General features: G+C 46.5%; 1 protein-coding gene across 1 annotated transcript in view; it reads left to right on the forward strand.

The window, feature by feature from the left end:
* The first annotated feature begins 2,882 nt into the window (after positions 1-2,882).
* PRKAR2B (protein kinase cAMP-dependent type II regulatory subunit beta) overlaps positions 2,883-24,522 on the forward strand; it is a 428,684-nt gene continuing 407,044 nt past the window's right edge. Inside the window, exon 1 of the mRNA XM_086967160.1 lies at positions 2,883-4,411. Coding sequence (XP_086823286.1) covers positions 4,144-4,411 — 268 coding nt within the window. The 5' untranslated portion in view covers positions 2,883-4,143. The remainder of the gene's footprint in view (positions 4,412-24,522) is intronic.

Consider the following 24,522-nt stretch of genomic DNA (forward strand, 5'->3'; position numbering starts at 1 on the left):
GCCACTGGACTCTGCTTTCTGTGAATCCTACCCTTACCTATGGTATCCCATCCAAGCTCTAGACCTCAGAAGTGGGCTCTGCAGCTGTTTTCATTAAAACGCAGCCCATTGCATCAAGTGCGTGAGAAATTCTGACACATCAGGCTTCGACTCCGACAGAGGCTGCCCAACGACAGCAGTTCCATAGCCTGCACAGTTCAATGATGATGTTATGTGCGGCTTAACAACGACACATTGCATTTACTACAACGGAGCTAGATGCTGGCACTTTAGCTCTTAATGGCACTTTTTGACCTCAAAGTTTAAAAATGCTTTTCTCCTTTTCCAATGATTTGGAATGTATTAATTTGTGTTTAGTTTTTTCAGATTTTTAGTATGTGCCTGGTTTATATTTTTTGTTCTGTTTTGACATTTTAATTGCTGTGGTACCCCTAAATACTTTATACACTTTTACTAAGTTATGCATGTTTGCTTCTTGCCTTAGCTATCAGCGTTGATCCCTGGTTTCAATTATCTAAATCGTATGTTTAACATGACAGGATTTTAGGACTCATTACTTGGGTCCTTCAAAACGAATTTCCTACTTTCTAACTAGCCCTCTATTACAGGAAATGTCCACATTTTAAAATGTGAATAAAGTCAATGCATCAAATGAGCAAAGGGGGGCATTGTAATTGGGGTACAAATCCAGAATAATGACTCCAAAATGTCAACTGTACAAAATAGGGAATTCCAAATATTGTGAGTACAAACATTTCAAAGATGGAAATATCAATAAGTATCTTTTTTTCTACATTATTATCAGAGTTTCTTAAATCTCATGGTATTTGATATTTTTTTCTAATAAGATTTCCTTATTTTGTTTTTGAAGTTATATTGTGAGTAATAATCTATAATATTCATAAATTGTTTGAAATTAACAGTTATATTTGTTTGCTTGTATGGTTTTAATGGGGTATTGGGAGGGCATTTTATTAACTACATATTTATAGCAATTTGTATATTTGAATTCATTGTTTCAATTAGTTTTTAATTCATATTTGTAATTAGTATATTCCTATATTATTTTTGGGATTTTTAACAGCATGTTTTGTATGCTTTTATAATAATCTTAATAATTAAAATGTTAATTTCTTTTTTTTAACCAAAATAATACAATTAATTAATAAATAATATAAACAGTTATGTAAATGTTTTATTTACCTTTACTTGTTCATGTATTTATGTTTATTCAATTGAAAATGTGTGATATTTGAAAAAATACAAAATATTTTAATATATATTTTATAATATTGTTATTAGCATTCAATATTATGTTATTACATTCATCATATATTCAAATAATTCTACAATTTTAAAGTAAGTAGGTTTGATCCCACTTTCAACCAAACCTTTAATGATAGTGAGTAAGTTGAGCACACCCGACTTTTTAGAATAGTTTCTTTGACCTGTACATCTACCTATCTATCTACTCATCCTCCCATCCACCTTCCAGTGTCACCTTAGCATCCTTCTATCACTTAATCCATCCATTCTTTCACCACTTCATCTATCCAATTCCACCTTCTTCCATGTTATCCATGATTTCAACATTCTATCCAGTGACCATTCTGTTCACCCACTGCTCCATCCACCATCCATCTTTTCACTCTTCCATCCGTCCTTGTATCCACGTATCCATCTTTCCATTCATTCATCTATTCACTTTTCTCTCCATCCTTTCGAAAGTGACTCTTTCCCCCTTCCATCATTTAACCTTTATATCCATTCAACCTGGCACCCTTACTTCCTTTGTTCTTTTCGCTTTTTCTTTCAACAATTCTTCTCATAATGTTTCCTTCCTTTCACCCATGCTTCCCACCCTCTTCCTCCCCGTCCTCCTTGCCAGTTCCTATCTCACGCCATCATTCTTTCTTTTGTCACCTACATTTTTCTTTCTTACATTTCTCTCTGCCACTTGCTTTTTTATGCTATCTGTGATTTTTCCTTATTTTTTTATCATTTGTCTCCTTCACTGACCATTTACTAAACAGCACCTCACCTTCGATCCCCATGGAGCATTTTATTAACTTTTTGTAGCCAGAAAGAACAGATCCAAAAACGTAATAAATATTTAAGGTAATCAGGTCCAGTAGCTACGCAAGCCCCCCAGATGTTGCTGCTGGAGTAGGAACTAATAGAAATTAACAAAAACATCCGCTGGAGTAGGGAGTTCACAACTTCACTGTCCCTAGAAGTGGACGCTACAGGGCCGGTGGGCTAGTGATCCGGTTGGGGTCCCTGGTGCTGTTGACTGTGCAGTACTGTTAAAAGAGGGTTATTGTATGGAAATGATGGTTCTTCAGCAAGGTTAGGTTTGAACACCTTTGTTAGCTACATGCGTGATATATAGCACAACAACCCACAACCGCTCATCGTGGCATCCCCGCAGTAACTGCCACTTACCAGAGTTCGAACGAGAACTCTAGGATAAGTGACGTGTCACACAACAATAGCGCACGAGGGCAGGCGCGCGGAACACACAAGTTGCCCTTTAAGAAACAAGAACAACTTGTGACTATAACAAGTAACGATGGGCTACAGAGATGCCTTGGTAGGCTGGTGTGGGTCACTGTAGCTGTGCATTGCTGGTGAGCTGTAAGGATGGTCTAGCTTGGAGCGGCCAGGTGCGTGTGGGTGACTGTGCAGTATTAGTAGGTTCAAGGTGCACTCTGGGGCGATGCATTGCTGGTGGTTCACCCATGGACCCTGGTGTGGGTGACTCTGCACTGCAGGTGCCCAGTAAAGATTCTGTCGCGGGGTGGCGCTGCCCTGGTAACTCTGCATTGCTTGCGGGAGGTGGGACACCCGGCCTGCCCCAGGCGTCAGTCTTCTCAGGGATGCGCAGGGAGGGCATCCCCGGGCATGGACAGCGAAGAAAGACTGCGCGCGCGTCGGCGCTCTCCTGGCTCCAGCTGCCGCTGCAGACACCAGCGCGCGGCCCGTCCTCCGGTTGCGACGCAATCCCCTGGATGGGCGGTTGCCATGGTTGCGGGGTCACATGCGTGCTGCAGGCTCCTGTGGCTGGGGCGCAGCGCCGAGTGACGGAGCAGAGGCGGCGGAGCGCGGCGTGACGGCGGCACCCGGAGCGGACGCTGTGCCTGGCGCGAGGGGGCAGTGGGAGCGGGCAGCAGCACGCGCACACCCGGACCCGAGCGGCGCCCGCTGCGCAGGGGGCCGTGGCGGAGCTGCGCCCAGCTCGCGCGGGTGCTTTGAATGTATAAGGGGCTCCCCCTGTAGCAGTGCCGCTGGATGCGGTGTACGCTCGGGTGCACGGGCCCATGCACCTGGGGGTGCAGTGTTCATCATTGTGCACTGCCCTTGAACCCGGCGGTGCAGTGCCTTTGATCTACTGTGACCCTGGAATTTAAGCTGCAGCTGAGCGTGCAGTGCTAGTGTGAAGTGCTCCAGGACCTGAACAGTCCGTGCCACTGAGTGTGCAGCGTTCTTGAGTATACAGTGCCCCTCGGGGGCAATGTCCCATTAACTGGGGGGCGTGCCCTACATGTGGGCGAGCAGTGCACTTGGAATTTGTCCAGGCTGCATTTGAATCTGGGCAGCGTTCCTGAACGAGAATTCAGTGCACCTATATTTGGGGAGGCAATGATACTGGGTCTGAGTGTGCAGTGCCTCTGTGTTGAGGTTTTCATTGCTTCTGGGCACCAGTGCACAGTGCCCCGTGGTCTGAGTGTACGTTGCCCTAAATTCGAGTAAGAGGTGCCCCCTGCTCTGAGCTTGCAGTGCCCCTGGGTCTGAGTGTAAAGTGCCCCTTGGTATGATTGTATAGTGCCCATGGGTCCGATTGTGCTGTACCACTGGATGTGACCCTGATGTAAGTGTGTTGTGGCATTTGTGTACTGGGCACTGAGGTGTTTAGTCTCCACGGTTGATTGGCGGCCCTGGCTCTGCTGTTTTCCAGCCTCTGTGACTGTATTGCTCCTGGGTACCATCCCCCCAGTGCCCCTGGACCCCATCCACTGACTGGCGTCAACGAGTGCCCACTGCCCTGAGGTGCTCCCTGGAGGTGCCTGGGCCCCTCGGGAGCTCTCCCCGGGCCCCCGGTGCCTCGTGCCGCGCCCGCAGGCCTCCGCCGCCGCCTCCGGGATGAATATAGAGATCCCGGCGGGGCTGACCGAGCTTCTGCAGAGTTTCACGGTGGAGGTGCTGCGCTCGCAGCCCGCGGACCTGCTGGACTTCGCCCTGCAGTACTTCACCGAGCTGCGGGAGAGGGAGAGGGGCAAGCCCGCCCTGGGAGGCCTCGGCCATGACCGCCGCGGCCAGCCCCGGGGGGTCAACTTCGCCCCCGAGGAGCCCATGCAGACAGACTCCGAGAACGACGACGACGACGAGGACGACGACGAAGAGTTCATCGGTAAGCACTGGCGGCTCTCGGCTTTCATTTTTCTGCTGTCGATAATATGGTATGCTTACTGTTTTCGATGTGGCTTATTTTAAGGTTTTATGCCCGCAGTGTGCAGGGTTTTTATGAAGCGTACACTGAGCCTTGCCCCCCCTTGTAGTTGCCCTCCCAATTTGTCACTCACGGTGCCTCCTGTCCTCGCCCCACAGACTCTTTATCTTTATAGCAACATGTGCCTTCCCAATGCTGCTCACTCGTAAAGTGCCCTTAAATGTCCCACAGAGTCCACAGTAGTTACACTGGAGCCCCCACTCCTTCACAGAGCGTATCTCTCCATCACACCCGGGGCCTTAACGCAGACCCCTGCAGCATCTGCCGCAGAGGAGGTCCCCAATCCATCAGGGCCCCCCAACTCTTCAAGAATCCCCCATTCAGCCCAAGGTCAGTTATTATCTGTGAGCCATTGGCGACTCGAGGGCCCCTTTCCACATTCTGGGAGAGGGGACATCATTTTGCGTTACCCCACTGAGCCCAGCCCATCACCACCTGTTCTGGTAGTGTCTCTGAATCCCACTGCCTATCTAGGCCTTTACTCTGCCGCGTTATCCCTCTGTGTATCAGTACCTCCCTCGCAGTGCCCCTACTGCTCTCAAGGACCCATCTCATGCTGCCTGTCCCTTGGAGCACCCCGCTACTCACCTCGACACCGACCTCAAAGGTCCTCCTGTTAATGTCATGCAGCTCCCAGAGCGGGGCCTAACGCAGGGCAGGGCCCAGCAGCCCCCAACCCTGAGGGGGCCCAAACCCTTCATAGGGACCCACGCCGCCCAAGGCCAATGCACCTGTGAGATATGGACGTAGGGGCTCCCTCTTCAAATTCTGCAGGGATGGCCCAGCATTTCATGCTACGCCACTGCCGCAGAGGTCAGATGAGGCTGGATGCTGCCTGGCCGGGAAGCGACAAGCACTCATCTGGGGGACAGCGGGACTCGGGGCGGGCACAGAGACGCGCGAGGCCTGACATTCATAGTGCGCACCCTTGGGCCCCGTGCTCACTCGTGAGCCCCCTTCTCCCTGTGTCTCCAGGCCTGGCACCTTCAGGCAGAGATGGTATGCTTCGGGTGAATGACGTGCGCAGCTTCCACTTTAGAGGCGGAGATCCAGGCCTCGGTCATGTTTGATTTTTATATAAATATAAACGGGCTTTATGTACCAAATACCAAAGCAACAGTGCTCCGTGTGGCCTGCTGCGGCCAGCCCTTGTGGGTGAGGGCGCTGTGTTGCAGGCCACCTTACAGGACTGGGCCGCATAGACGGTGTGCATGAATGGGGCCTGTGCGCCTCCACGGAGGCCGAGGTAGGGAGAGGTGTCCTTAGAACCCGCCCCAGCAGCCCCTCTCCGGCCTGCGCCTCATGCACCCGAAGGCACGGACCGTCCGAGGGAGCACCCTGCGCAGCTGGGGGTGGCGCGTTTTGAATGCATGGCAGCGATCGGGTGATTACATGCACAGGTGTGGGGCGCTGTGAATGCGCAGCTGGGTTCGTGCACTAAATGGCATATAGAGATGAAACTCTTTGAATGCAGAGAGGGGCGAGATAGGATGTGGTACTAAAGATGCACAGCTAAGATGGAGCACACGGGGACAGTTCACTTGAGATGCACATCGGGTAGTGTACTTTAAATGCACAGTTGGGCAGGTGTTCTTTAAAGGCAGAGCAGGGATTCTATCTATACTTTGAAAACCCACCTGATACTTTGTAACTTTATTGCACGGTTGGGGTGGTGACTTTGAATGCAGAGCAGGGAATAGATACTTTGAAAACACACCTGTTACTTTGTACCTTTAACGCACAGTTGGAGGCGTGTATTTGAATGCAGAGCAGGAACGGTATGCTCTGAAGGCACTCGTGTTACTTTGTACCTTTAATACATTTCCGTGATGATGTACTTTAAGGTCACAGCTGCAGTGGCATCCTTTGACACTGGAGCACGTTAAATTGCACATCAGGATGGTTAATTTTAAATGTACTGCGGGGCGGGCTGCTATGAATGCATAGCTGGGATGGTTTACGTATGACTGGAAGAATGTAGTTTGGATGCACATATAAAATATGGGCCTTTAAATGTACTGTGAGGGCGATAGATAGTATTTAAATGCACAGAGGAACGATGCACGTTGAAAGCACAGCTGGTATTTAGATGCAAGAATAGGATGGCGTACTTTACATGTACAGCTGCAGTGACGTATTTTGAATTGGCAGCTGTGGTAGTGCTCTATAATGCGCAGCTGTGACTGTACACATTAAATGCACAGCTGGGATGGTTACTTTACATGCACTGCTGCAGTGGGATGCTTTGATTTGCGTGGCAGGGTTGTTATACTTTAAAAGTACAGCTGGGATGCCATACTTTGCAATGCTTAGCTAGGATGGTTACTTTAAATGCGCATCTGCATTAGCGTGCTTTGAATTTCACATTTGAGATATATACTTTAAATGCACAGTTTGGATTGCACAGCAGAGATGGTGTACCTTGAATGCACAGTTCGGGAGATGCTTTTATAATACACTCCTGAGATGGTGTTCTTTGTACAGCTGTGATGGTGTACTGTGAGCGTAGCCTGCAGATTTTCAATGCACACCCGGGACCTTTTACCCTGAATACAAAGCGGAAACAGTATGCTTTATTTGCACAGCTTGGAAAGCTTATGTTGAATTGCACAGCAGAGATTCTATACTTTAAATTGGTAATATTGCTATAAATGCACGGTTGCAATAGCGTACTGTGAGTTTCGCAGTTGGACTATACTTTAAATGGGTTACTTTGAATTGTATAGCAGGAATGGTATACTTTAAATGCAAAAATGGGATGATATACTTAAAGTAGACAGTGGGAGTTTGAATGCACCGCTGGGGTGGTGTGCTTTGAAAACACAGATGGTGATTTACTTTGAATACGCATCTGGGATCCTGTACTTTGAATGTACTGCTGATGGAAGAGCAGGCTACTTTGAGAAAGACAACTTTGAATGCAAGCCCGATTTCTTACTTTGAATACACAGTTGGGATCAGTGTTGGAAATGGGAAAAAAATGCTCTGGGAAGTTGAGAACCTGTAAATTATGGGTCAAAGTGTGGCAGAAAAAAGAGGTTGAAACCACGAGGGGCGGAGCCTGAACAGCAGAGTCTGGCAGTTAACCTAATGCATTTTTTTAATGGCTGCAAAGAAATTGGCAATAATGACACGTGGCAGTAAATCTGTTCTAGATTACTTAATTGGTCACAAAGAGGCAGCGTTTTAAATTATTTTACTGGGTTAAGGCACCTGCTGCAGAGAACACCGTGTTCTCAGCAAATTTGAAGGGAATGTGATAACAGTACGAAAACTCTAGTGGTTAACACAGTTCTGGGAGAGTTCTGTGTTTTGTCCAGTCACAGTTTTGACTTATAAAGCAGCATAGAGGGTTATGTACCTGCTGCAAAGCATATTGTGTAAGATGCAGATCAGAGATAGATAAGTGGGTTACTTCTTCTGACAGTGAGATCATTTTGTTACTTCCAGTTCATAAGTTGCAAGCCTTCTACTATAGCACAGTGGTCTACTTACAGACATCGAGAAACTGCATGAAAACTAAGTCATGGGTTTAGATCATTATTGATTTTTCTCAATCTGTTGTTATTCTAAGATGGCAAAGAAGGGTTCATTTGAGAAGTAATAACGTCTTATTAGTACAGACAACCACAATCACTTGTTTAGGTTTTATATCCTGACTTTGGTTTCTTTGGATCATTTACTCTTAACATATAAAGCCTACAAGTATAGATGATATGCAATTCCTACACCTTATAACGCTCACTGTCTTATGTAGCATTTCCTGTGCATTGATTTACACACTTGAATATTTTATTGTGCACCTCTGTGTGATGTAAAGGCCTCAGACACCCTGCACTGGGATGAATAGCGTAATAACAGAATTAAATAACAAAAATAGTAGGTGCCATTCAAATCAATATTTGTGTAATCACTCATAACAACAGATACATCTTGCATTCTTACAGTGCAAGCATATCTCTTACATAGGAAGTTGAACAAAATTAAAAGCTTGCCTCTGAATCCTAGTTTCCCTTAAGTAGTTGTGAAGTGATAACAAGCGGTGTGTCCTTCCATTGCATTGGTGTCTAGTTGTTAGGCTCTAGATAACTCCCAGCCAATATGATACTTGAACAAAAGGAGGCATATTGGCCCTTTAAATCAGGTCTTTGTTTTAGGCCTAGCTGAATGGTATAATAAGAAAGCCCCCTTGGTGCTTGAAGGTTGCTACTTTAAATGGAACGTAGATAATGTGCGTGTGCCGCTGAATTATGTCTCAGTGTCTGAAAATGAAATCAGGTCAAATTCAGCATTTTTCCCTGGGTCGGCCAGTTACCAGATCCAGCCCTGAAATAACTGCTGTAACTGGGATCCGGCATCATACCCCTACTTTCCAGCACTCACTTGGATGGAATACTTTGTACAGAAAGCACACCCGTTTGTGTGTGCGGCATTCGTGCCAATGGCCCCTGTGGAGCCCACTGCACCTCTGCTCTTGCGACTCACTGGCCCGAGGCAGGGGAGAAGCCGTGGGAGACAGGTAGAGCCTACTGTCCCTTGTATTGTGAGTCACAGGGCAGGAGAAAGAAAGTTGGGGATGTGATTAGCGTGTCACTTTCTGTCACGGTGTTGCAATAGGGAGGGGGTATTTAGCTGGGGCCAACTTGCAGCCTTACCCTTTTTAGGTCTCGCCTGTCGATGCGCATGCACATCGAGCTTGCAAGACTATGGGGGCTTAAACAGTCTTTAACTAACTTGCAAGGAATCGTGGCGATTCCTTGCAGTGCCCGTGAAATTCAAGCTCAATGCGCATGCGCATTGAGCTTGAAAGCGCATGCACATGCCCCCAGCCGCCTGCCTTGCATGGATTTTCCCTCAGGCGCACTCCTCCCACACCCCCGCTCCGCCCCCTCCCCTGCCTGCCGTGTCGCATTTCGTCACTTCCCTCAGCCGCACTCCAGGCCCCTGCTCTCCTCCCCCCTCCTCCTCCTACTCTCCTCCCCACTCTCTCTCTCACAGCCTCCACCACGCTGTAAATAATTCTTTAGAAAGCTTCCTTTTAATTTGCGGGTCTTGCTTTATCTCCCCCTGCTCCGCCCCCTCACTTCTTGGTTGCACGGCCGCTAGGCCGTGCCTCCCCTACTCTCCTCCCCCCTCCTCCACCTACTCTCCTCCCCACTCTCTCTCTCCCAGCACAACCTTGCCGCAACGTTAAGTATGTGAGACAGCATAAACAACCAGAAAGGGTGCAGACGCTTTGCCCAGCAGATGAGATGTTAACTACAGAAAGTGAGAAGTCATCAGTTTTAAAATGTCAACACACCAAGAGCCTATTTACTGTTTTTTTAAAGTCTATATTTACAGACCCTCAAATCTTACTACATAGCAGCCTGCATTTTTTGAGGCAACTGTCAGTGCTCACAAAGTTCCCCGCCAAGATTATGTGGGTGCAAACAGCCCACCTGGGCCCATATTGCCCCCCTCATGCTGCACAATGAAATCCATTAACTTCAAAAGAACTGGCACTTTATCCAACGCGTGTTACAGTGTCTACAGCGTGCCGCTTCACCGAGCAAACAGGCAGTACAATTAGTGAAAGGTCACACCTAGCATCTGTCGAGGGTTCACGCCGGGTGCCTTCCACGCTGTAAATAATTCTTTAGAAAGCTTCCTTTTAATTTGCGGGTCTTGCTTTATCGGAAACGGAGGAGCTGTCGCAAACTGAATACTTTGCTTTCTGTGCGCAAGTTAATCGTGTAAAAAGGGTTGTTCTTTGTTAAATCCACCTTTATGTTTAAGCTGATCGAATTTCTTAGAGGTGAAAGTAATCTGGATACGCTAAGTCTAGAAGTCATGATTACAAGGCTATCTGTGTGCCACTTATGGGGGCGCCTTGTCACTGCCAGGTTGGAGCCTGTACCACGGCCTTGCAGCTGGCAGCCTTATCACAACTCCCGGAGGCAGTAGCATCTCTACCACAGCGTTCACCCCCCACCCCCTCTACTGTCACATAACATCCACCACCCCATCCACCACCACCACCACCGCATCCACCACCACCACATCCACCACCACATCCACCATCACCACCACATCCACCACCACATCCACCACCACATCCACCACCACACCCACCACCACCACCACATCCACCACCACATCCAACACATCCACCACCACACCCACCACCACTACATCCACCACCCCATCCACCACCACCCCATCCACCACCACCACCGCATCCACCACCACCACCGCATCCACCATCACCACATCCACCACCACATCCACCACCACCACATCCACCATCAACTCCAAATCCACCTCCACATGCACCACCATATCCACCACCACATCCACCATCACATCCACTGCCACATCCACCGCCACATCCACAGCCACATGCACCGCCACCAGATCCACCACACCCACCACCACTACATCCACCACCCCATCCACCACCACCGCATCCACCACCACCACTACATCCACCACCCCATCCACCACCACCACCGTATCCACCACCACCACCGTATCCACCACCACCACCGCATCCACCATCACCACATCCACCACCACATCCACCACCACCACATCCACCATCAACTCCAAATCCACCTCCACATCCACCACCACATCCACCACCACATCCACTGCCACATCCACCGCCACATCCACAGCCACATCCACCGCCACATTCACCGCCACCAGATCCACCACACCCACCACCACTACATCCATCACCACACCCACCACCACTACATCCATCACCCCATCCACCACCACCACCACCGCATCCACCACCACCACATCCACCACCACATCCACCACCACCACATCCACCATCACCACCACATCCACCGCCACATCCACCGCCACCAGATCCACCACACCCACCACCACTACATCCATCACCACACCCACCACCACTACATCCATCACCCCATCCACCACCACAACCACCGCATCCACCACCACCACATCCACCACCACATCCACCACCACCACATCCACCACCACCACATCCACCACATCCACCACCACATCCACCACCACATCCACCACCACATCCACCACCACATCCACCGCCACATCCACCACCACATCCACAAAAATAAAAGCCATTGTTATTTGTAATATCAATACATCTAAGTCACGTAAATACAACACACATTGCATTACAAATGCTATAGGTGTCACATTTGCGAAAGTTAAAACTATTGACATTGTAACTGACAAAGCTATTAATTTTGCTATTTTCAAAACCAACACATAAATAAAAAAGTGTCATTTACAATAACAATCGCTCAAACTTTCCTAATGCGAGACCTATTGCATTTCCAATGCTTGTTTAGATGTGCCATGGTGACACCGGGACCAGGAAGCAGTACAGGCACCACTGGACGGATTGCACGGTTACCCACACACCCAGGCCTTTTAGGTAGTGGAGGATTAGCTGCAAGCAAGATGGATTCCTCCCAAGGATAGAGGGCTTTTCTCCAAATGCTTCCTAGGACAGCACTGAGGGGATGGTTAGGAATCCTTACTCTACAGGGGACATTAACCCCAGGTTGGTGGCACAGTCTCACTATTAACCAGTGCTTGGAAGGGGCTCTAGCCCCTGCTCTTACATCCTCTGGCTCCTTTAGCAGCTTAGTGTGGGGGGCGGCGGGACAGTGGCAGGTAGTCCTAGCCAGGGCCACTGGAATTATGCGGCAAGGGAGGGTGAAATTATGCAGCAAGGAAAGGCAAATTATGCAGCATTCTATGGAACAATTTGTGATAGTGTTACTTCATTGTTTTGACATTTTTAGGTTTCACCTGTACAGTGCTTGCGCTGTGTTTGTGAAATCTCTTGTATTTAATATATCCTAAAAAGGGACTCTTATCAGTTCACCTTTACTGAATTACTGTGTTCATTCGCTCTTGTGTGTAACTTTTTTTTGTTAACTTCACCTGGCAGAACACATTTACTATACTTCTACTAAAGCTGTTTACACTGTTTACGCCCCCTTCACTGTCAAGATAAGATATCTTCCCACTGGAAAGGCAGACAGCTTCCAACTGTATGCTAGAATGCTTGCTCTTTACTACTTAGTTGTGTACAGCAGATGCTTTCGCCTTAGAACATTTGTGGCATTTCCTTTTCATGCCTCAGTACCTTTTATTTGCACTTTGTAGGCATTACCGGGTTGATTTTTTCAACGTAATCTATTTGGTAATTATGATCAAATTCTAAATGTTGTAATAAACATTGCACAATAAAAACAACGTTAATATACAAGAACTGTGCTATATTTTGCAACTAAAGAAGACAGCCACAAGTGCAGTTACTGTGCAGACACTAGGGTCATGATTTGAATGATGCAGGAGGTGCTGTGGTACCGGGCCCAAAAGTTGTCTGAACTCCTCTAAACACCTAAGATTGCTACATTTCACAACCTAATCAGACATTCATAAGTCAAGTCAAGTCAAGTCAAAGGATTTATATAGCGCACTACATACCCGTAGGGTTTCAAGGCGCTTAGGAGGGGGAGGAGAATTACTTGTCAAAAATCCACGTTTTAAGTTGCTTTCTGAATGCTAGGTGGTTCTGGGTAAGGCGAAGGTAAGCGGGGAGAGAGTTCCAAGTTTTAGCAGCCAGGTATGAAAAGGATCTGCCTCCCATGTTGGTCTTGTTGATGCGAGGTACAGTGGCGAGGGCTTGGCTGGAGGAACGTAGTTGGCGGGAGGGGGTGTAGAAGGACAGTCGTGAGTTGAGGCATTCTGGGCCGATGTCGTAGAGTGATTTGTGTGCGTGGGTAAGCAGTCGGAAAGTGATTCTCTTATTGATGGGTAGCCAGTGGAGGTCTTTAAGGTGACCAGAGATGTGATCGTTGCGTGGGATGTCTAATATGAGTCTGGCTGAGGCGTTTTGGATTCGTTGGAGTTTCTTCTGGAGTTTTGCGGTAGTCCCTGCGTAGAGGGTGTTTCCGTAGTCCAGTCGGCTCGTGACCAGAGCGTGGGTGACTATTTTCCTTGTTTCGGAGGGGATCCAGCGAAATGTTTTTCTGAGCATGCGAAGAATGTTGAAGCAGGAAGAGGATACGGCGCTGACTTGTCTGTTCATTGAGAGTGAAGAGTCCAGGATGACGCCCAGGTTCCGTGCGTGGTCTGTCGGGATGGGTGCTTTTCCGAGGGCTTCCGGCCACCAGGAGTCGTCCCATGCAGAGGGGGATGTACCTAAGATGAGGACTTCTGTTTTGTCTGAGTTCAGTTTCAGACGGCTTTGTTTCATCCATTCGGCAACTTCTTTCATTCCTTCGTGTAGGTTGGTTTTGGCGGTGCTGGGGTCATTGGTGAGGGAAAGGATCAGTTGAGTGTCATCCGCGTACGAGATGATGTTGAGGTTGTGATGGCGTGCGATGGCCGCGAGGGGGCTCATGTATACGTTGAAGAGGGTGGGACTGAGTGAGGATCCTTGTGGTACGCCGCAGATGACTTCAGAGGCCTTGGATTTGAATGGTGGAAGGCGGACTCTCTGGGTTCTTCCGGTGAGGAACGAGGTGATCCATTCAAGTGCTTTTCCTTGGATTCCGATGTTTCTGAGGCGCTGTAGAAGGGTGCTGTGGCAGACTGTGTCGAAGGCTGCGGAGAGGTCGAGGAGGATGAGGGCGACTGTGTCTCCATTGTCCAGTAGAGTTCGAATGTCGTCTGTTGCTGCGATGAGGGCGGTCTCGGTGCTGTGTTTTGCTCGGAAGCCAGATTGTGAGGGGTCGAGGGATTTGTTGGTTTCGAGGAAGGCGGCGAGCTGGTTGTTGACAGCTTTCTCGATGACTTTGGCCGGGAAAGGGAGAAGCGAGATGGGGCGGTAATTTTTGAGTTCGGTGGGGTCCGCTGTGGGTTTTTTCAGAAGGGCGGTGAGTTCAGCGTGTTTCCAGTCTTCCGGGAAGGTGGCGGAGTTGAAGGAGCAGTTGATGACGTCTCCGAGGTGCGGTGCTATGACGGAGTCTGCTTTGTTGAAGATGTGGTGAGGACATGGGTCTGTGGGGGATCCTGAGTGGATGGAATTCATCAGGCGGATGGTGTCCTCAGTGGAGATTGGGTTCCAGTCGTTAAGGGTGTTCACGGGGGGAAGGTGATCAGCAAATGGTAGGGTGGGTTGGTTTCCGGGTTGGTTGTCAAAGCTGTTGTGGATGTCTGCAATCTTGTTGTGGAAAAATGAGGCTAGGGAGTCGCAGAGGGTTTGAGAGGGGGTGATGTCGTTGGAGTTGGCCGAGGGATTGGAAAATTCCTTGACGATGTTGAAAAGTTCCTTGCTGTTGTGGGCGTTGTTGTCAAGTCGATCCTTGAATGCTGTTTTCTTGGCTTTTCGGATTAGTTGGTGGTGAGTGCGGGTGGCGTTTTTGAAGGCGTCCTTGGTGCTGGTGGTTGGGACTTTTTTCCAGGCCTTTTCAAGGGAGCGGCAGAGTTTCTTGGACTTCTTGAGATCATCGTTGAACCATGAGGCCTTCTTGCTGCCAGGTTTGTTTTGACGTTTTTTCAGTGGTGCTAGGGTGTCAGCGGTGTTGGATAACCAAAGGGTGAGGTTGGCGGTGGCTTCGTTAGCATTAGAAGAGAGGGCTGGGGTGTTTTGAAGGAGCGATGCGGAGATCTGGTCGGTGGTGATCTTGTTCCAGTTTCTTTGCAGAGTTGGTTGGAGGTGGTTGGTGGGTTTTGGTTTGTTGTAAGTGAAGTGAACGCAGCTGTGGTCAGTCCAGAGGAGGTCCGTAGTGTGGCTGAAGGAGACATGGTTGCTGGATGTGAAGATGGGGTCGAGTGTGTGACCTGCGATGTGGGTGGGGGAAGTGACTAGTTGTTTAAGTGCAGTTATTTAGCTAGCACTAGAGTCAATATTTCAATAGTGCAGCAAGGGCAGAGGCACCAGGACCAACAGCTCCCGGCACCCAACTAAACACCTAATCTTCCTATCTGTTATTCCTAAACAAACAACCACAAGCTTGACATGTACATTTAAGTTTTACATGTTCTGATGGTGAAAAACTCTTAAATTCGTTTTTCACTACAGGAAAGCCTACCTCACCCATAGGATAACATCAAATTTACCTTATTATATTTAATACGCTGTAATTCCCAATTGGGAACAGGTAGACAATCCAAATTTGTAGTCTAAAGAATTGTAATGAAACATTCTCTCTTTAGGTAAAGTTAAAATTTTAATTACAATTTTGAAAATGCCACTTTTAGAAAGTTGGCATTTTCCTGCCTTAGCCATTAAGTGCCTTCAGCCTGTCACTGGGTTACATGACTTGGTGTAGTAGGCAGGTGGGCTTTGTGTATTCCTCCTAGACAGCCACTCTGGTTTCCTGCTTTGCAGTGCTCACAAACTAACTCCCGGTCCCGAAAGGGCAAGGTGAATGACATCAGTGCTGCAACCACCAAGGGGATTGCTATATGTTTCAAGTCCTTGGAAAGACTGGGGTGATGCAGGTACATTCAGGCAGTCAGTGCCCATAATAGGACAACAGAGCAATGAAAGTTTCTTTTTTGCTAAGGGGCACTTTCATCAAAGGTACACTTCCCCCATGCCATCTGGCAAATGAGTGCAGTAATGAGTGCGGATCCATTAGGAAGATAGAGTAATCCGTTGGCAGTATTTTTCTAGCAGGAGTTACTTTCATAAACAGAGTGGGGCTCACTCAAAGATGGGTTTTGTGCAGTTAGGTTTCCTGACAGCTCACCATTCTACTACAATGATGTATCACACCAAAAGCCAGAGTCTGAAGGCACCAATATTAGGCCAGGCCCACAGAGTGATCCAGGAGACGCCTTTTTACCTCATCCGGAGGTGGTAAAAATGAGGGGTGATAAGCACAGCCTTGAGAAGCTATGTGTCACGAACAACGCAATTGGAGAGTGCTGATGTCAACACCAATCCTTCTGTCTTCCTCTACAGGTCAACTTAACCGGTTGTTCTGGACATGGATGTTAACATTGACCCAGGCTATGGGGAAAATGGGGTAATGATTGAGAGAGAGACAGGGAGACACAGTCCCACAAGCTGGTGCTTGTAAAACCCAGAATAGATTTTGGAGGTACGCTGTCTCAAAAAACACATATATGGGTGAGAGAACACAATCACTAAAGGGTTGACAAAATGAGTTAGGAATTTTACTCAAAGGAAACAACAGATTGTGGTGCTTACCCGGTGCAAGCAAAGGCTCTGGCAGCTGTAACTAGCACACCGTGCTCAGGAGCCGAAGATGACATGCCCATGCTGCATGGGGAGAGAGGAGGCCTAGGCAAGGAGAGAAATTAACAAGAGAGTAACAAAACAGGAACTTAGATAAAGGAGAAAGCTGTCTTTGGTGCCATCTCTTCCGAATTTCGAGTCTTCTATGTCCAAGTCATGTCTAGAGAACTGACACTGTAGAGTTGCAGATGCGGAAAGTTGGACACTGGAGATCTGAACCACCAATAAGTGACAAATCAGCAACAGGAACAGCCCAGCAGAGAGCCCCAGTCTGGGGCTTGATGCAGCAACAACGGGCAGTCATTTTGGGGAGGTGCAACATGCTTGCACTGTGAGTTGTGGCTACTCGCCCAGTCGCTGCCGGCATGACTCGCGGGTGGGGAGCAGGTGGAGGGGGGTATTAAGCACGGGTGTTAAATAATATTTAAAAAGTAACGTACCTTCCCGGGTCCCGCAACGTCGTAGCTTCTGGCAGGGTCCCGTTTTTTTGCTCTCCGGCTGAACAGGAAGGAGGCAGCCTCCCTCCTCTCCCCTAAGCCAATCACAATTCTGCAATGACAGTGTTGTGATTGACGGGGACGGCACCCAGCCGGGCGCCTATGGGGAGACCATTTTCTCCATGTAGGCTGCATGCAGCCTACATGGAGAAAAGAGAGAATGAGCATGACTGGTTTGGTCGGCCCAGGGCCGACCAAGCAGTCAGGGCCTGCAACATTGGGCAAGCGCTCCCCGACCTGCCCGCTTCCAACAAGGCATACCCTTCTGCTTTCTCGCAGTGCGAGAAGCATAAACATAAAATGGTAGTTTTACCATTTTATGTTTCTGCTTCTCGCACTGCGAGAAAGCAGTGGGGCTGTGCTCCTTCGCCCTAATGACGGAGCCACCCCTGTTCTCGCCTCTAGACCACAACACTTTACTGTGTTGATGATGATGATGAGCAGGACCTGATAGGGGCTATGCCAACTGGGTTGCATAGAGATCTTGTCTCTAATGCTTTAATACACACATATGAAAATCCAATTCCAAAGCTTAAGGGAATGTCATGCTTTAGTTTGGCACTCAGGTAAGGCAGCTTGAACCTGAGAACGGAAACTGTAAAGACACTATAAGCATTCTGCAATATTGTAAGACTGGATCATCATTCAGTTGTAAGTATGACTATGCAGAAGAACTGGGAAGATTTGTGGGCAACATGTTAGGGCACCTCATAGCTATTTCGTATGGGATCAGCTTGGTTTTATGTTTCATAGAGGACCATAAAGCTAAGAGCATGGGGCATGGGCACTTTCTGTTATGTCTCACAACATATCTTAGCTATTTTATTTTTGAGGGTACTATTATTTTTCTCCCTCTTTCCCACTGATTCAGGGTAGAAAGCACAGTGGAAGTGCTGATCAAATCCTAGGGCCATCAAATTTCCTCCTTTTTTTTGTTTTTGTTTTTGGAAGACCTTTATTATGCATAACATTGTCGCCATATATTATACATTCCGTGACATGCATGGGCCGGATGGGCCATGTATAGTTAAGAGGATCCGTAGTCGAATGACACAGCCATTTAGCAGGCAACCCGGGGGACCGGCGGCGATATTCATAAACATACATCGACAACAATTTGGTATTCAGCTGTATAAACGGTAGGTCTACATTTTATATTTTATTACAAACATAAACATTGCAGAGTTAGTCAAGCATTAGTGCTGTTGTGTTCAGCGCTCAGGTCCCCCCTGAGGATCTGGGTATCCGCCGTGGTTAGACAATGGTGGGGGAGCTGTCTACAGGTGGCGGTTCAGGTGAGTGTGCGTAATGCCGACGCAGGTGCAGCAAGATGTGTGATGGTATAGCTCACTGAGTAATAGAGCAGGTGGTGAAGCATGGCGTAGCATGGTCAGAGCCATTGTGTATGGAGACCAGAATGTCTGATGGTGCGATGTGTATGCGACTCTCCAATGGTGCGAGTAGGAGATCGCAATGTAAAAGACCGGGGGTTGATGATAGGTGTATTGTATATCCTGGTCGTGTCCTAGCGTGGGTGGGGTTCTAGTGTGGGTCTGCATCTAACTGCTGTCCTTGGGCGTTGTCGCGGCTCAGCAGTCAGCAGGCGGTATGAGTTCTGTGAATCAAATTTCCTCATGTGTGGATAAAATAACAAGTATTCCTCAGTCACTTATACCATTAGAATGAGGGAGAAGAAGCGTCTCCTAGCCAGTCTGGTTTCAGTTCTTCTTAAACTTTCTGTAGTGAATGTGGGTCTGCGATGGAATGCACTAAGACAGAATATACTTGCACACTGAATGAATTACACAGTAGTGGAATCTGTGTCTTGTCTGGTCACTCACTCACCTCTGCTAATATACATTGCTGCAGTCAGTCACAATGCTGCACTTGCTTGTGTGTTACCTCCTTGTGCTCCATCCACCAGCTGTCCCGCAAGTGTTGCTCCATTTCCAGGTAACTCAGCAGCTACACCCTCGACCTCCTCAGATGGCTTGGGGAAAACACCCAGCGAGTCCTTCTTCCTTTGGTCTTTGCCCTCCTCTTTTTCTTTTGGATCAGTGATCTGTGGTGATAGGGAGGGGGTGGAGTGATAGATACACAAGCCCCAACTCTGTCCTTGATTTGATTTATGTGTTATACCAGTTTCTCCTGGGTATTTTTCATACCACAGTCTTGGAATTTGTGCTTACGTTTACAGGCCTCCTCAATGCCATTGTAAAAAGAGTGTAGGCGAGCCACCGAAAGATCAAGTCAGGCTCAAGCCTGAAGCCTTTCTATGGCTCGACTCAATGTCCTGTTGGAACCTCGAGCCCATAAAGAGCTGACCTTTTACGTGGCTTCTGCTTCCCTCCCTCTAGCTCAGTGGTCTTCAAACGTTTCTATGCCCCCCCGTAAAAAAATAAAAATCCTCAGGCCCACCTCAGAATTTTTCAAAAATATATTTTATTACATTTGGCAAAGTTTAAATATGTCTAAATTTATTAAAACATGGCAGTTAAGTTCTGTTACCCCTTTCACAAATGCAATCAAATACATTCCATTCTGGCCAGGCAGACCTTGCTAACGTGTAAAAGTATCCACAGTGCGATTATTAGAAATGGGGTGGGGGGTTTGAAAAATATTTGGAGTCCCTTCTCTTTTGACACAAACTCTCTGCCAGGATATACATTACAAAAGATGTTAGTTATGGCCCATTACAGAGCAGCTTACTGACGCTCTTCTTAATGCCACTTAAAACAAAGCACTGCATGCCACTTTAAACAAAGCACTGCTATTGGCATAATTCTTCTGTTGACCAAAGCCTGGTGCCCCCTCCCCCTTCCCGGGAATCACTTGAGACCCCCCTAGTTTGAAGACCCCTTGTAGGAGGTTGTTTTAGTATGTGGTGCATACTATTTTAAGTGAAGCACCTTGCACTAATCCAGACCACCCTTATGGTGGTTTTAGTGATCTTAGAGAGCCTTATAAAGCTCTCTAAGTGGTAGCTGTCAGGCTTCAGGCTTTCAGGCTTAGTTCAGAAGGGGTATTAAGCAGCTCATTTTACCAGATCTATCATTAGGCCTGGGCGAAGCACTATGCTACTCTCACGTAGTTTGCGAAGTTTGCGCAACTTCGCACCACGCAAACTGCACATAGCACAATGCGAACACTCGTAGCATAGCGTAGTGCAGCAGTCATTTTTTGCTTGCTCGCGGTCCTCAACGTCAAGTTGGCCATCGCGAGCAAGCAAAATGACATCCTGGCGAGACTTTTTCCTTGTTCGCGATCAGCAACATCAAGTTGCCGATCGCGAGCGTGGAAAATAAACCTCCCTGCGAGATTCTCAACGCGGGGAGGTCTGGTTTCTCATTGCGTATGCACGCGACCGCTCGCCATGAGAAACTACCAGTCCGCGTTGAGAAAGCTGCCGCTCGAGTAAAAATCTCCTTGAGCGGCAGAAAACTACTGCTCGCGCTGTGCAAGATGCCGTTTTCAATTATTGCACAGTGCCGGATGCTTGTCCGCACTGTGCAATCATTGAAAACGGCATCTTGCACAGTGCGAACATGCTACTACGCAGTTCGCGTAGTGCTACGCGTAGCTCGCGAGTGCACTTCGCGTAGCTTCGCAAAGCGCTACTTCGCAAACTACGCCCAGCCCTACTAATCATCTAGAGTAGGTTAAACAAAAATTAACCACACAGTGTAGGTATAATGTCTATTTATTACACAACACTCACTAACACATTGGTATATCTTCTACCCGGAGATATAATCACAAATACACAAGAATACTTCAATTGCAGAAGTAAGTAAGCACAATACACAGTGGTCTCCAGGGGGAGACCAAACCATATACTAAGAAAGTACAATGCGAATTGAAACTGAAGTCGGGACTTGGATCAGGAGACTCAGGAGAGCTGCGGACACAAGGAGCCACCCAAGGTAAGTATCCAGGAAACCCACAGAGGCTGTGATGTGGAAACACAGCCACATACTCAATAGAAGTCAACATGAAAGTACCGGTTGCAGTTTTGAAGAAGAAGGACCCTTCCCAGTGGTCCCTGAAGAAAACCTGTGGAAGACGGAATGTTGGAAAAGCACCCCATTCGTGTATATCCCAGGAACCAGGATACCTACACCAGGGAAGCTGGGTGCATAGGTGCGAAGTGACGTCGGAAACCGCTGTAGACCACAATGTAGGACTTCAGTAAAGATGCTGCTGGAGAAGATTGTGCAAGAGTCCGTTGGAGTCTAAGGGTGGATGCTTTTTTTTAAAGTATTTTTTATTGTAGATAAAGGATAGCCAACAGTACAGAAGATAAGCAAAATATACCTTATTTAACAGAGTATAACGTTAATAAACTCGTTTGAACAAGGGATTCCTTAAAAACATAGAAATATGGAATATAAGTGTAGTGATAAACAGCATCATCAGGAATGGTTATTTATGCATTATACTTTTTTACAAAAGGGATAGAGGAGGAAAAAGAGAGAAGAAAAAGAGAATAACAAAAGAACGAAAGGGAAGAAATAAAATGAGTTATTAGGGAGGAGATGAGTGTGAAGCTAAGAAAGAGGTAAAAGGAAGCCAAAGCAAGTCAGATTTAATTTTTGGAGATAGAGAAGATGGAACAGGTGATTTTCTATGTTCAGCACAACGAAAGTTCCACCAAACCATATTAGATAACTTAGAGTTATCTTTCCAATAAGATAAAATAACTTTGTCAAACAGGTCAAGTTAAACAGGTTTTGAAGAAAGATAATCAAAATCAGCAGATAAAGTACTGAAAAAACATTTCGGATAGAAAGTGTAATATTATATGAGAAAATCAATAAACCTTTTGCCCAAATGGTTTTCCTAAATGTAATAACTTTGGGACAATAATAAAGTAAGTGAGTCAAAGTACTGTCAGAGGAAAGACATGACCAGCAGGAGGGAAAAATAGGGGGTCAATTTTATATAGAAAAAAGGAGTAATTACAACTCTATTATACATCAAAAATAAAGATTGTTTGATAGTGGCAGCTTTAGAAGTTTTAAATATTTTACTCCACAATAGGTCCCATTGCTGGATAGATAATGATTGGGCTACATCTTTCTCCCATAAAAGTTCTATAGAGGATTTATTTCTCACAGTGACAGGGAAGAAAGAGATTTATATATAAAGGAAGCTTTGGAGGTGGAGTCATTAGGAACATTGTATAACAGTATCACAGGGATAAATGGTGTAACATCGGGTAAAAAGTTGTTGTTTAATAAGTGAGAATGAAGCACAGGAATTAATTGATTATATTGATGGAGGCAAGAATCAGGAAGGTGATACTTCTCCTGTGATTGTGGAAAGGATGAAATAGATTTTTGGGAGATTAAATGATACACATAAAAAATACCATTTTCCTTCCAATGTTTGAAATAAAATGATTTGTGGCGAAATGTAATACATTTATTGTACCAAATAGATGAGGCAAGGAAGGATTGACGAGAATCAGATCCTTGGTTAAAAAGTTTGTGTAATAAATTATGGGAGTACTCTAGAATAGGGATTTAGATATAAATTTACAATTGGACATAGAAACAACATTTCAAAAAGAAAATTCATGTAATAAAGAATGCTCAAAAACAACCCAATTTGGTATGGGAGAATCCTCTGATACACAGCACAAGGAACCACCGGTCCCTGCTAAAGCACTACTTCATAGATGTACGTAGAGACGGCTGCACCCGACCGTCTCAAACATTCTCCTTCAGTTGGAGTCAACTTTATACCAGGATACCCTTTCCTAAAATAACCCGTACCTGCCGGGTCTGAATAATCACAGGCATATCGAACCCATGATTATTTGACCACTGAAAGCCCTGAAGAGTCACAGGTATAGCACCCGCATGACGAAACACGTGTCGGCTGGTGGTTTGCTTTGATGTCACCCTTCCTATCAGGAAGACTAATAATATATTTCATTTTGAAAAACAACGCTTCAGATTTGTCTACCTTGTTTCATTGAATGCAGTTATTTGTTTACCATGAGTATCATGACCATATTTTAAACTTTACGTGTGCACAGGACTTTTGTTCTAATCATTGGGTGAGCCCCTGTCACTCCCTACAGAGGTTTTAGGGTCTCCTCTGACCTGTAGCACCGTCATATAGTAAATACTTTTCATCAATCAATCACTGCTACCAGCCCAGGCGCCAATCTTCCTGCACATTCAGAAACCATACACAGAACCCTTGGTATGGCAGAATCATGGTAATCTTTAGATATAGCATAAAATTGACAAATTAAAAATGCGGTATGATCTCATTTGAAGTCAGGAAATTGTACACCATCTTCAGTTTTTGGTCTAATTAGCTTAAATAAGGCAATACGATCGCACTTGTTATTCCAAAGAAACTTAGTACAGATGGAATTTATTTGGGAAAAATAACAATTAGGAATTTTGAAGGGTAACATAGAAAGTATAAAAAGAACACGAGGGACAATCATCATTTTAATAATTAGTTATGTGAAAAAACAAGGGTTGAGGAAAAACAAATTGCACCTGTTTTCACCTGTGGCTTGTAATTAGGAGTGATGGTGCTTGTGATTCCAAGGAACACAACCCTGTTTGTCCCTTCAAGGGCAAAGCCCAAAAATTGCAATGTATGATTGGAAATCAGCACCCATCCAAAAGGTATTGTCTTTATAGTTTCAAATGTCCACAGTACATATAAAAGTGCACGATCTTGTGAAAAGGAGTCCGAATTCTTGCAGATTTTCTTATTCAAATTCTTTATTGTAGTGTTTCAACACAAGAAAAATCCAAGAACACAAATGGATTTCCTTCTTAGCCAGCCAATGTGTTTCGTTTCTGACAATGAGACTTCTTCAGGGCTTCAATGTAAATTGGTAATCATAAATCAGTACATCATGGTTGATTTCCTCAAAAACAGCATATTATGGTAATTTCTCTTTGTCCTGACGAGAAGTGTTCAAGAAGACAGAACCCATACACAGTCAGGATTCCCTGTCGATTAGATAGTTGTATTTCTCACACTGTTTTTGCTGTGCTTAATCTTGATAGTCTTAAAAAAGGTATGGTAACCAGCGGTAGTTCCACATCAACGGTAGGACAGCAACTGTTGCTGTGTATGGTAACTTAACCATGGGATTTGTCTTGATTTAGGTAGACGGAGAATCTCTTGGAGCTCCCTCCTATAGCTCTCAAGTTCTGGTGTGCTCCAGATGCGGCGCCAGAAGATTATTGGTCTTAATCCCAATTCCTCCACAATGGGTCTCAGACCTAAGTCAAGTCTCAGCGGGAGGAGAGGGGTACTTGCGGGTA

Source organism: Lissotriton vulgaris, chromosome 1_1 (assembly GCF_964263255.1).
Source record: "Lissotriton vulgaris chromosome 1_1, aLisVul1.2, whole genome shotgun sequence".
Taxonomy (NCBI): Eukaryota; Metazoa; Chordata; class Amphibia; order Caudata; family Salamandridae; genus Lissotriton; species Lissotriton vulgaris.